The sequence below is a fragment of the Haliotis rubra genome, unplaced genomic scaffold (genome assembly GCF_003918875.1).
Source record: "Haliotis rubra isolate DU_JTF1 unplaced genomic scaffold, ASM391887v1 Scf662, whole genome shotgun sequence".
Lineage (NCBI taxonomy): Eukaryota > Metazoa > Mollusca > Gastropoda > Lepetellida > Haliotidae > Haliotis > Haliotis rubra.
Genome location: NW_025767371.1, coordinates 320,652 through 334,094, shown reverse-complemented (window position 1 = coordinate 334,094; position 13,443 = coordinate 320,652). Strand labels below are relative to the sequence as shown.

Genomic DNA, 13,443 nt, shown 5'->3' with positions numbered 1-13,443 from the left:
CTCGTGAAGATCCGGGTTAGAATATTGATCTTTAGTAACCCATGCTTGTCGTAAGAGGCGAGGATCGGGTGGTCAGGCTTGCTGACTTGGTTGACACATGTCATCGGTTCACAACTGCGCAGATCGATGCTCATTCTGTTAATCACTGGATTGTCTAGTCCAGTCTCGATTATTGATAGACCGCCGCCGTATAGCTGGAATATTGCTGAGTGCGGCGTAAAACTGAACTCACTCACTAATATTTACAGAAAAAGTCGTAGCACCAAACTTAACAAAAACCCGAGCAATAGGTCACTCGTGGATGACCTAAACTCCTGCAGTCCTCACGTCAAAAGTTTGCTGATGTTGTCTGGCCAGTTGGCTGATAGTCGATGGACAAAAAACTAACATCTCTGGCAATAGCCCTAATTCACTTACCAGCATTCCGCATATACCAATACCCTGAGCTATTGTCAGCTGAGGTGGCCCAATATTGCTTATCAACAACGAAATCAATGAGGAGTACACGTATTGCACGTGATGCTCGCCTTTGACCGTAGCATTTGCTTATCTATAATCAATGTTGTGGTCGAACCATTAACCACATGGATGTTACTGAAAGACCGATGAAGACCAAAGACTGTGATTATAGGCATGTAAGACGCAATTCAATGACTCACGCCGAAAAACTGCACCGGCATTGGAGAGAGCGAGTCCCACTCTCCACCAGCATCAAGCCCCGGGTTCGATTCCCCATATCATGGGTACAATGTATTTCTGGTGTCCCCCTCCGATATTGTTCTAATATTGCTAAAAGCGGCGTAAAACCATACTCACTCACTGATCCATGTAGCCAAACCCTTTGGTAGTGACTCAGTGATGGCCTGGGGTTTGATAATCCATGTAAGCTAAACCCTTTGGTAGTGACTTAGTAATGGTCTGGGGTTTAGTAAGACAACTACTAATTACAGTACCTGGGATACTGAACGATCTACATTACAAGAGGAAATTCTGGATACCGCAGTCGTGCCACATTTTGACAACCATCCCCTTACAAGTAGTCCGGTAATCACAGATGGCAATGCAAGACCTCGCCGTTCTAGAGCCCTCATTGCCCATTTACAGAAGGGGTCCCGATGGGTCCCGATGGGGCCCATCCAACATCTCTGGGACTTTCGTGGAGGCCAAGTTCGAGCCGAGGACCACCTGTTCAAAATCTGCAGGAATTGGTGCAGGCAGTCCATGAGGAATGAGAATACGACACTTGTCTGCCAGTATGAGGAGCGACTGCTGTTTACAACAGGTACTGATATGGTGGCGTCATACAGTTACCAAACTTTAGGGAGAATGGGTGGTGTAGTCATGGTATCCATGCTTTCTGGCGTTGTTGAACTTGGTTTTTTTGCTTATTCCTATCATAGTGCAAGTAAACTGTTGCCAAATTTATATTTGAGGTTGTTTTATTGTGTTTGTAAAATATGTTACCATTTCAAAAAGTGGAATGTTGTTTTGTTTTCGTACTTACCATATACAAAAAACTGTATGTAACAATCTATGTAAATTATGAGAAAAAATATATTGTTACATGAACCACGCATTCATATGGAGCAATTTAACAACTCTCAAAATAGGATTCAAAACATACATATGTTGGTGTTTTTTATTGGGGTTGATTTTTTCGGGGGTTTTGGTTTTTAATTTTATAAGCAACCTTCAAATTGCTGAGAGTGGCGTTAAACAACAACAACAACCTTGAGGATGTTTTCACGTGAGCAACGCGACTATTGCAGGAACAGTTTTATTTGAGGGTAAAAATTGTAAAAGGTTAATTTGAAGCATTAATATTTGAGAAGAGTGACTGACAAATCCTGTTGTGAGTTGTGGTTATCGTTAGGCATCACGGAAGCAACGTTACCTTTAATATTATAGTGTCCGTTAAAAATTGTGATTAGAACCAGCGTATGGCACTTGAAGAAACGCACATTTTCCAATACCAGTCGTTTCATTCTTATTTGTGAAAACGTGTAATTTTCTCTCTTTACAAAGGATTTCTAAATGATATCTCTGTCATATTTTTTTTAACGGCAGATAAAGATGCAGAAGACATGAACAGGGTAACTTGCGATACGAACGAGTATGTAACAAGTTAGCATGATACTATGGACCAAAAACTATGTATGGTTGTAAATTTTAAAGCGGCATTAAAATATTCGTTTAGTGCCAGAACTGTACTTGCATGCTAATTACTTCAAACGGTCGCATATCTAAAATCGGCAATATCAAAATAATTATTTAGCGGTCTGCATCCGGCGAAATATTTCCCATAATTCATCATAGCAGACGGCAAAACCAGCGTTGAAACGTCTATGACGGTACGAGAATTCATGTGATAATTCCTCATGATCTGAATCAATTAACAAACAAATAGATTTTGGAAGAGACTTCATTTTGGCATTTTGTTTATGAGATCGCTCCATATTTCATTTCATACATGATAACGAAAGGATCAATAAATTGGGAAACAAGACAGCAACGGTAGCGCGTATTTTCAAACGAATACTACAGTAGTTGGCCATAAGTGAGTCATCATTGATGAAACTTCCATAGACTTACATGTTAATTAACTGCTGCAAGAATGATTTTCATAAATTGAGTAGAAGTCATTTTATTTTGATATTTTGCAAACATCTTGGAAATCATCTTCAGCTACCTGTACACAATTTTCTTTCATCTTTCCGTTGGTTAGTTACCGAATGACACCTGATTAAGCACCATAAGTACAACTTAATTTTAATCTATCCCATAGACAGCCATGTTAAACCTGACTGGTATGTCTAATATATGTTGGTTAATAATAGTTGCAGTTTTCTTAATAATCATCGGAAAATTGAATGGAAATTATGTGTATGTAGCTAAGACGATTTCCTATCTGGTAGATAAGTATTGAAAGAAATTCGACGGAAACTAAATTTATGAAAATTATTCTTGCAAGAGTTAATCAACATGCAAGTCTGTGGGAATTTCACTAATGACTAACTTATGGCCAACTACTGTAGCATAACACAGCGTCATGTAAATCTTTGCTATGCAAAGAAAGCATTTCAAGAGATATATTTTGTTTCTTCCCAAAAATACTTCCCGTAAATTTTAACAATCAAATATAGATTTGCATAACATTGGCTGTAACATCATTATATTCGTGGGCGGAAAGTGGGGGACTGATGTTGTCAACAGAATACGGTCCTTTTTACAATTTTAGCATGTCCAAATCTAAGGAGTGTTGCACCATTTCAGACAGATTTGTTTAGTTCAAACATTTATGAGGTCGTTTGAAAAAGGTTGCGTTAAACTGAAGGGTCATTCCGGATCAGTTTACCAGTGAAATACACACATGGTACAATCAGGGATACTCTACAACACCCCCTTATAGAGTCTCCCTGGTACAATATATGGAGTTGTACCATAATTCACATTTAAATTAGATTACCCCTAGTTTAATAGACTGTTACGCTTTAAAAAAGTTTCTTTTTTAAATTTATAACCGTGAAGTCACACGTAAGAAATATATGTGACTGCATGCACATTCAGCAGTCCATGTTACTGCCCACCAGTCACCTATATGTCACTTACTGGAATATTGCTGAGTGAAGGGTTTAACATGAAGTAGAAGTTTCTGGAGACTAGTTTTAACCACAAACCCCAACAGTGTTCATTCTTGTTGACAGAGGAATGAGAATTGATACAATCAAGTCCAAATATTTCGATTAGATTTCCCTGAGCATATTTATAAATATGTAGATGTAATGACAGCTTGTATATATGTTTCAGAGTTCTCAACTTGAAATGGAAAACTGTGGCAACCTTCTGTTACTGTGCAACACATCTGGGGCAGAGGGTGCAGCTATAAGAGACAAGTGTCAACAGCCAGGTGAAGACATTGGCAATGTCAAAATCAAGATAGAAATTGAGGATTGCAACAGCAAAAGTGCTTCCATGAACAACATAGAATCATCACAAAAGGGACATCAACATGTCAGCACCAGTTGTGAAAATGAACAAACCAAAGAAGGACCCCTGAACTGTAACAATAACAATCTGTCAGTTGAAGGCAGCCACACAGGAGTTATCATGATGAATCCTTGTGCAACAAAGTATCCGGGAATGTCAGAGAGCAGTGTGAGTACAAATGGTAATGCTGCACAAAATGGCAAAACATATTCTACTGATGGAACTGAAGAAAGTATTGATGAAATCAGTCTCCAGAATAGCAATAAAAGTTTGGATCCTTCAACCTCAGGATCTTCATTTGAGGCTTCCAACCCTGAGAACTTCAATTCAATCTACAAAGAAAGGTCTGTAACCCAGGACAACTCCCTCCAAACTGGTGGCCCAGACCATTCAATCACCACTTTAAAACCTTCACAACCTGGAGTAAGGTCAACATCAGATGCCAATGAATTTATCACATCACTCTCCTTTGAGTCTACTCACATGGCTTTTGATAACAATGCAAATCATGCTCTGAACACAAGGAATCCAAGGACAGTCCCTGAAATGAAGTCTCTTAGTCAGCCGATTCCTTATCGCAATGCTCAAGGTCATGACATGTTTCACCAGCTGCAGAACAGGTGTTCCCAGCAATCTGTCACGGAGATCTTGTTTGCTCCTGTAGACAACTGTGTCTATGATTCAGCTCCAGGCATTGATTCTCTTGGGCAGACTATGTCTCAGCAAATGTCAGCATTGCAACACCACACCCTTGATCAGGCTCGGCTTCAAATATCAGGTTCTCTTGGTAAAACAGCTCATTCAGGCTGGAGCCAGCCAGGTACAGACACATCCTTTGGATGTCCATTGGCTAGCTCTACTCCTGATGTTGGAGGAAGAAGAGTCTCAATGCCAAGTGAAAGTCAGAGCAACTTCTTCCAGGTTCCTGTACCGGGTTACCAAAATGTTCAAGAACCACCTTCTTTCTATGGACAAGACAGATCAAGACATCTTGAACCTGAACACATACGATGGTTGACAAACAATGTGCCTACTGTGCCTCCAGCTAGACTGATGTATAATCAGGATCAGCTTCTAGACAGGAACTGGAATGCAACTCCTGAAGGAGAAAGAATGATACCAGTAGATTCCCAGAGGGCCCAGGTTCCACTGACACACATGTATGGTCCTACTCAGCAATCTGCTCCACTGGATATGTCCCCCAGGATCAACCAGCCAGGTGTCCAGGGCACAATCTCCCAGAGAAGAATGCCATCTAATCCTGAATGTATGAGAGAAACAACCAAAGCTGCCAAGAGAATGCTGAGAACAAGTTCAGAGGAGATCAACGTTAATAATCCTTATCAGCATGTTGCCAAATCTGCAAAACTGGCACCAAGTGTTTGCAACAAAGCTGCAGAGAAGTATCAGATTTCCACAAATGTCCACACTCTTAAACCTCGTCATATGATCTCCTGGTACATTGATCATCTGATACAAGAGAATGAAAACATAACACAGATATCAAAGTCCTACACTATCCCTGTCAACATATTCCAAAGTAAGGATATGTACTTCATGGAAGCCCTCCTGAAGAAGACTGATTTCCCAACACCCGAGGTTCCTCAACTGGATGCAGAACAACTTCCCAAACATCAATATCAATGCTGTTGATTTCAGTGAAGGGCGACAACCTTCCAACTTCTACCACCTCCAGGAAGACCTTTTACGAGGCAAACAGAGGAATGATATAATCAAGGACACTTTTTTCTACTTCCAGCAGCGGAGGATCAACTGAGCTCTGTTCATATGTTCTTTAACGAACTTTACCTTAAGACATTCCACAAAGAAAATCCTGTATTCAACACTCATATAATGGATCTGATGTCAGTCGAAAGTACCCTTAAAGCAATGAGAAGATAATTAATTCCATAGATGATTAGATGTTGTCATTCATACAAATGCTTATAAAAGCAATAACATTATATTGCTTTTAGAGCATATTTGATATATCTCATATAATGAGAGGTTGAATTGTTATGTTCTCCAAAACCTTCCGTTTTGTTTGTAGGATCAGCTTCTGTATCATAGTGTATGGCAAGAACAGGTCCTCTAATGTTGGAATAGAGGTGATCTCAAATTCTGTTACTTAATCTCAAATTCTGTTACTGAATGAGTATATTCAATCCTACTGTTTTTAATGTTTGACTGAATTAGCTACTAGATCTAAATTCACTGGCATGTTTGCATTTGAGAACAGCCAGCTTCTTTTGAGATACATTCATGTTCATTTCAGTTTCTTTGAAGTGTTCATTGTTGGTGACCTGTATTAAATTCTTTTTAAATTTTAGTTATTTTCTCCATGTTTCAAGAAGATATCCTGTAAGCGAAATGCCATTCATCTACCTTACGCATTTTAGGAATAGCAACAAGCGGTACTGCCAATAGTAATCTATCACTATACCAATGTGTAATTGTTCACGAAGTGAAGGGTGTCTATGAGAGACTTTTTTTCACACTAGTAAGTAACACAAACTGCTACTGAACCATAAACACACCTGATGGCTTCCAAAAAGTTCATCAGAATATATAACTCAAAAGCTCCCTTCTTTCATCGTAATTATATGGATTCCATTTACAGCCAGCAATCAGTGAATATGATCAGAGTAATTACAATGTATGTGATTACAAATGAATCTCAAATCAAAATGAGCAGCACAAATGAGAGTTGAGAATGTTTAAACATCTCCAGTTGAAACAAAAAGACTTTTTCTGGCAAAATATGACGACACAAACACACTTGATGAGTATCTATTTATTAAACACAGATGAATGTATAAAACAAGTGAGAGACAGCTCATGTTTGGCACAAAGGACGCTATCACAGTGAAGGATGATCAACAATGTGTTGGGGCACACAGTGAAACAGAAACACAGTATTGCTGCACACATCTTGCTGGAATATCTTGGAAGGAACTATCAGCAAAATATTTATTTTTTACTGATGAAAAGTCCAACAGGACAGAAACTGATTATGATTAAAAAGGTAACATCATGTTTGAGGATCGTAGATGTTGTTGAAAATACACAATACAAATGCACGACACTGTTGCACATAGAAATACAATACATTTCAGATACTCAAAACATAAATGGCTGTGTATTAAGCTAAAACATAGCTTTTGGCAATATTCCAGCAATGTCACAGTGAGGGACTCCAGAAATAGGCTTCACACATTGAACCCATGTGGGGAATCGAACACGGGTCTTTGACGTGACGAGTCTACGTTTTAACCTCTAGGCTAGCCCATCGCCACGCTAAAACATAGGAAGTATGCAGAAGCAGATAGCCACAACAAATCTATAGTGAGCTCCTTCGTGTTTGATATACTGCACAGTTAGGAAGTTCATGTGTTGTAAGTTGCTGGACCAATGTTAAGAGGTAGTTACAGCAATAACCCCAGTCCACAATGGGCTCTCAGCTCTGTAACTCACGTTGTTGAACGTTGCCAGCGGGGACAGAAAGTGGTCACAGATGTTACTATGTTTCAATCCCTAAAAGCACACTAACACTATTGTTGCTGTCAGTTTATATACTGAGCACTAACACAATCTCATACTTAGATTCATTTTTTACTTGAAGTGTTTTTCAAAATTCTTCCTTATTGAAATTATAATTCAGTGCACACCCACTGCAGTGCAGATCACCATGTGACTTCCTGGTTGAGACAGATGACAAAATGACTAATATTGGGTGCTATATTGTGGTAGAGACTGGTCAGACAACAAAACACTGTCATCGCACTTAAACACTTCCTGGTGACATCAGCACAATCTCACCAAACACAGAGAGGAATTTTGCCTTATGTAAGAACTTGGTTGCATGACTTTACATTTCATACACATTCAAGTAAACATATAGTAGCACCCTATATTGATTCTCATAAGTGCTCAAATGAAGAAACTGTGAAATCTACATCAACCTGATCACTTCCAGCCACTTGTTTGTGTAATTGTACAACTTACCAACAACTTTAACAAAATTTCAACTGTCATGCTGTGCTATAAACTAAATATTTACACAAACAAACATATCACATATGGAATTCTGAATGGCACTTGCAGTTTTGATTTTAAAATAACCAAGTCAACTCCTTGGGATTTAACGAGATCTGCTCAGAGCCCAATATTTGGCTACAAGTCATCAGCAAACTTTCAATACCCGGTACAACTTACATCAGTTTCAATACTTAGTTTCATGTGACTGCAATGAATACAATCTCAGTATAAGTTAAAATACCTCTGAATTTAAGCAAAGGACCTGAAGAAAGAGAAATTTTGAACAAAATAGAAAATGTTTTCTAGGTTGCCTGCCCGATGACTGCTAAGTATAATATCTTGGAAAAATCTGTCTCTCTATCTTGCAGAGTCAAACCTCCTACAGATTTACAGTGAACAAAAAGCCCACTAGAACCTATACAAATATAGACATGTCTTCAGGATCTGTGTGATACAAGCAACTCATATATCTAATTCTAATAACAGACTTTTGAATACATTACAATGTACATTGCAGTGACAAATACAGATAACTCCATGTGACTAATTTCCATTTTCATAAACAATATACAGTCGAGCACCGTCGTGCCGAACTCTGATAACTCGATATCTTGGTTGTCTCGATATAGCATCTTGGTCCTGGCAAAATCCTTCATAATTTATCATCATTCAAGCTCTTTTAACTCGATACGGATGTCTCAATATTTCGGATATCTCGATATAATTTCATGGTCCCAACAAGCAAAATTACCCTTTTAACTTAATATTTGCAAAGAAACTTGATATTCATGGGCAAGTATCCGTCTGAACTGAGGTTGTTTCCACACGTTTACACATGGTGCGGCATGAATCAAAGGGATGTGGTAGTGTAAACTAATTAGGGTTAATTGAGTTGAAGGTGTCACCTGTTTGTTATGTAATTAGGATTAATGAAGAAGGAATTAATTAGGAAGTACTCACTGTTACGACTAAACACGACTGATAACAGATTATAGTTTTGAATCAAAACATACTGAGAAACGTTTTGTTTTCTTTCATAGTGATATGTGACGATATGCCCTGGTCGGATGTCTCGAAGTTCGGATAACTCGATATTTTGTCTTGGTCCCCTGAATATCGAGACAACAGTGCCCGACTGTACATGTATTAACAATATACATGTGTCACATTTTGAGACAAATCATCTTACCCTTCAATCATAATAATATTACTAATACGAAATAAATAGACAAACAATAGATAACACATAACAAATTCTACTACAAGATGTAAACACAGTACACGATGTTAAAAAACATCTGAAATATCATAGCACCCTTATCACAGAAATGCTTCAATGATTTACAGTTTACATAGGCACCATTATGATCTATAGTTAACTCCCCTATAAATATCCAACCACTCCACAAGCAGACTATTTGGAGCAATGTATTACTGATATCATGCTATAGTCCTTTTTGATAAGGGTCTTACCTCCCCTGAATTATTACCTCCCTTGTGTACTCTTTTGTTGTGAAAACAGTGTGACTTTATTTCCCGGCGAGCAATAAGGCCACTTCTAATAATCACCAGTCAAAAGTGAAAACTTGAAACAGACATTACTGCTGTGTGTGTTCCAACTATGGTGGGGAAATAGAGAATGGCAAGGTGATTAGCCTTCATAGATTTCCAGCAGATAAATCGGTCCACGCTGCATCGCTGCAAAGAATAAAAAGCGTGAGCCCAAACTTTATGGCCAATCTGAAGAATGATCGTCTCTGTTCTGCCCACTTCAAAAACGGTGTCTATGTGAAATGAACTGTGAGGATTGCTCGCCAGTGCCAAGGGGGGTAATTTAGCCAAGGGAGGTAATACCCTTAACGTGAAGGACAATACCAGCTCTATCAGTGGTGTAACACAGCCAGTGTGACTGAAAGGTTTTCAGCAGGGTATATACATCTGCAATGGTCATAGCAATATGACCAGATGTCAGAACTACTGATCCTCTGACACCAAAACCACCTGCTTCTATGCTTCAGCCAATTATCCATGAGGTGATGCCATGTCTTTTCACACAGAGTGATGGTGATATCATTTAATCAGAAGATATCTCTTCTATCGGACAACCTGGTGTGGCTGGTATCGGGATGACCTTGAGGTCTGTGGCCTCCTCACTTCCTGTTTGTGTAGATCTGACGGGACTGTAGACTAGGGATCAGAGAAGACCGAGCCATGTGACCACTGTCATTTGGCGCTGAGTGCAGCAGCATGGATGTTGCCACTGGGATTGATGATAACCTTTGTGTAGATGGCTTCTTTACTGTCAGGCACCTCCATGCCGAGAAAACCTGTGGGTCAGTCATTCATGTGTTTACTGGAGAATTTCTGTGACAATATTACATGTACTATCACATCCTGAACACATAATCACTGAAACTCATTATACACTAATACTTCAATGATCCTTTTGATACAAAAGTATTACACACAGATATGACTCACTGAAATATGCAGTTAGTCCAATGATTTGGCAATCTTTAGTCATACACAGAGGAACCCTGTCATAAAAATGCTGTTGTGGCCTTGGTTGACAGACTTGATCGTTTGAGGAGTGTTTTTAAGGGCTGGATGTGCATATATAAAAGCAGCATAAGGACGATTTTGAGCCTTGTTTGAAGTCACTTGTGCCTTATTGTCTTAACCTAAATGTACATTCACTTGATTTGATTTCATTCAAAGCCTTACAAACATTATTACATGGAAGGTTATTTTACCCGAGATATGAGGTGGCGCCTATCAAAAGTTCCAATGTGGTCAGCGGCTCTCCTGCGACTGAAAGCTACACGCCACACATTCCACATCCGACTGTATAAACGCTCCTCCTCCTAAAACACACAAACATACAGTGAAGTGAGCCTAAAACCCATGATGTCTTATGTGCACATCACCATACAGTCTTCGAGACATTGATTCCATGAATCTGCATATTTACATAAATATAGCATGTATTGTTCTGTATAAGTGTGGCATGACTGACCTCAAATCTGGCTGTGTGCATGAGGTCTGTCTATAAATATAACTACGGCAACAACTCACCACACATCTGGCAGTGTATGCAAGGTCTGTCTGTCTTTTCCACTGTCTGGCGTACTTGTCAACCAATCTGTTCTGTCGACGTTGTTGCTGGTGCTTCACATGCAGCTCGTTGTGCAGCCCTCTCAGAGCCATTCGACTGCAATGACAACAAGGCACATAGTGCCATCCATGGAAGCATTATATTTAGCTCAAGCACCAATCATGACAATTGCCAATCTTGCGCTTGGCACAATATTTACAAGCTTAGCACAACACTGCCCACCTTCTTAGTGAACATTAACTGTACAGTTACAGCAATCTTGGAAAATAAATAACACTTCCACGATAGAAAGCACTTGAAATCTCTACAGTCTGTGACTTAAGCCACTAATCCAAAGCTTGAATCCAGCATAATTTTGTTGTGTTTAGAGAGATCAGCAATACTATATCATGGAAGCCTAGGTCTGTAGTTTGCTCGAGGGCAGTTTTAACATCAAAAGGTAGGGAAGCTTTAATTTCATGACACATCTGAGGGTTGGGAACACATCAATTTGCAATATTTCCTGATTTACAGTCGCTGTCCCTGGACATGATGGAAGCAGGTTAATGATTCCCTCACCACAGCTTCTTGTTGTAGTGCTTGGCTGCCATCTCCATCTTCTCCCTCTCGATCCTCCGCTCCTCTTTCCGCTGTCGTACGAACCTCCGCCACTTCCGCACTGTGCGGACAACAAGGAACTTGCCGTAGCACCGGGCGGCCATCTTGTTGTCCAGCCTGGTCTGCCAGGTCCGGAGAGCGTCACGCATCAGTCTCTGGTCCCGACCATCCCGGAGGCTGGCCGCCATATCAGTCAGCCCCTGGCAGTAGTCCATGCGACATCTCATAGTGAGGAAGGCTGACTGGGTGAGGCGATGGTTCACTTTGTTGGTGAGGAAGCTGTGCAGATGGACAAGGGTGCGCTGTCGCTGGGTGTATAAGTGCCAGGCCTGGACAATTCTTGAAAATAAGACAGAGAATAAGACTGAATGGAATCATTGTGTGAGAAGCATTAGTGTCTGAGTTGAAATGCTTGAAGTTGTCAATGAGAGCAGCGTCACTTATCAGATAATTAATTATCACAACAATCTCATGAAGAATGAGTAAAGGTAAATATACAACAAGAGATGAAGAGATGATTAGTGTCATTCTGGGATTCAAACCAAAGACCAGTATAAGCTTCATTGCCAAGGGACATAACTCTTACCCAGGACGACCAATGTCCCAACATGATCTAAGGGAGTGAACATATTTGTCAGATTACCCATAGGGGTGGGTATTGCAGAGAACTTTCCTATTGCCATATATTGCAATGCGAAAGCATGTATTGCGATATGTATTGCAATATATTGCATGAAGTATTTTTAAATAAAAAAACTACTTATAATCAAGTTAATGCTTGATTTATAGAGCAAAAACACAACAAAATCACTATGGTTGATTAAGCTTTAATAACAACTTTTAATCATGATAAAGTAAAAATGTGAATAATATTTGGCACAAATGAAACAAGGAAATATCCAAAAATGTCCGTGTGCTACGAAGTTTTCCGAATGCAAGTCAAAATACCGGTTTTCGATCAGCGTATTGCAATACGTATCGTTTTCATGTCTGAACCGGTAAATACTGGTAAACCGGTTATATTGCGCAGCCCTAGTTACCCATATCACATCCACTAACTACATGACCTTCTAATCCACAAAGACAGTCACACATATGGAAGGTGGAGCTATCCCTAGACTGTAGTACATATTCAGCACAGACAGACAGACAGACAGACAGACAGACAGATATTCACATGCTTTCACTAACACACATGCACATTACATTAACTATAGTTTGGGATAGTTATCAGAAATAGCTTAGCCCTGCCCAGAGATTGTACAGTCAGGTCACACACAGACACACAGAGACGCACCAGGGCACACTCTCACCTGAGCTGTAGTTTGAGATGGCTGTGACTCTGCACCATCTGCCGGACACGGGTGAGCTCCACCCAGTACTTATAGTACACTGTCAGCACTCGCTCCTGCAATGCCTTCTGTAGTGCCAGACCACGGATCCGCCGTTCTCGTGCACCTACACATCAACACAGATATATAGTTTTGTGATTACAACAGTATGTAAGGGAGATAAATTTACAAATCTACTTATCACTTACATACAGAGTCGTGGATTCCATCACACACCTACACACAAGCACACAGTACATGAAACTTAATATTTGATAAGGGGAGACAATCAAGGATTGGTATGTATACTTAGTGTTCCATGATAACAATGTGTGTTGGCAATGCATGTTGTGTAACGCCTATATGACAGTGGCC

The 13,443-nt window shown here is 39.8% G+C and overlaps 2 protein-coding genes across 2 annotated transcripts in view; one reads left to right on the top strand and one right to left on the bottom strand.

Annotated features, from left to right (window-relative positions):
* The first annotated feature begins 2,321 nt into the window (after window positions 1–2,321).
* On the top strand, window positions 2,322–6,316 carry LOC124257503. The gene is made up of 2 exons (XM_046691582.1): window positions 2,322–2,351; window positions 3,808–6,316. Exons 1-2 carry the CDS (start codon window positions 2,346–2,348, stop codon window positions 5,638–5,640), a joined length of 1,839 nt encoding a protein of 612 aa, XP_046547538.1. The 5' UTR covers window positions 2,322–2,345; the 3' UTR covers window positions 5,641–6,316.
* Window positions 6,317–8,817: 2,501 nt separating this feature from the next.
* LOC124257486 overlaps window positions 8,818–13,443 on the bottom strand; it is a 64,717-nt gene continuing 60,091 nt past the window's right edge. The window contains exons 31-35 of the mRNA XM_046691552.1: window positions 13,051–13,195; window positions 11,699–12,076; window positions 11,101–11,236; window positions 10,779–10,889; window positions 8,818–10,352 (exon numbers count right to left, since the gene is read on the bottom strand). Coding sequence (XP_046547508.1) covers window positions 10,176–10,352; window positions 10,779–10,889; window positions 11,101–11,236; window positions 11,699–12,076; window positions 13,051–13,195 — 947 coding nt within the window. The 3' untranslated portion in view covers window positions 8,818–10,175. The remainder of the gene's footprint in view (window positions 10,353–10,778; window positions 10,890–11,100; window positions 11,237–11,698; window positions 12,077–13,050; window positions 13,196–13,443) is intronic.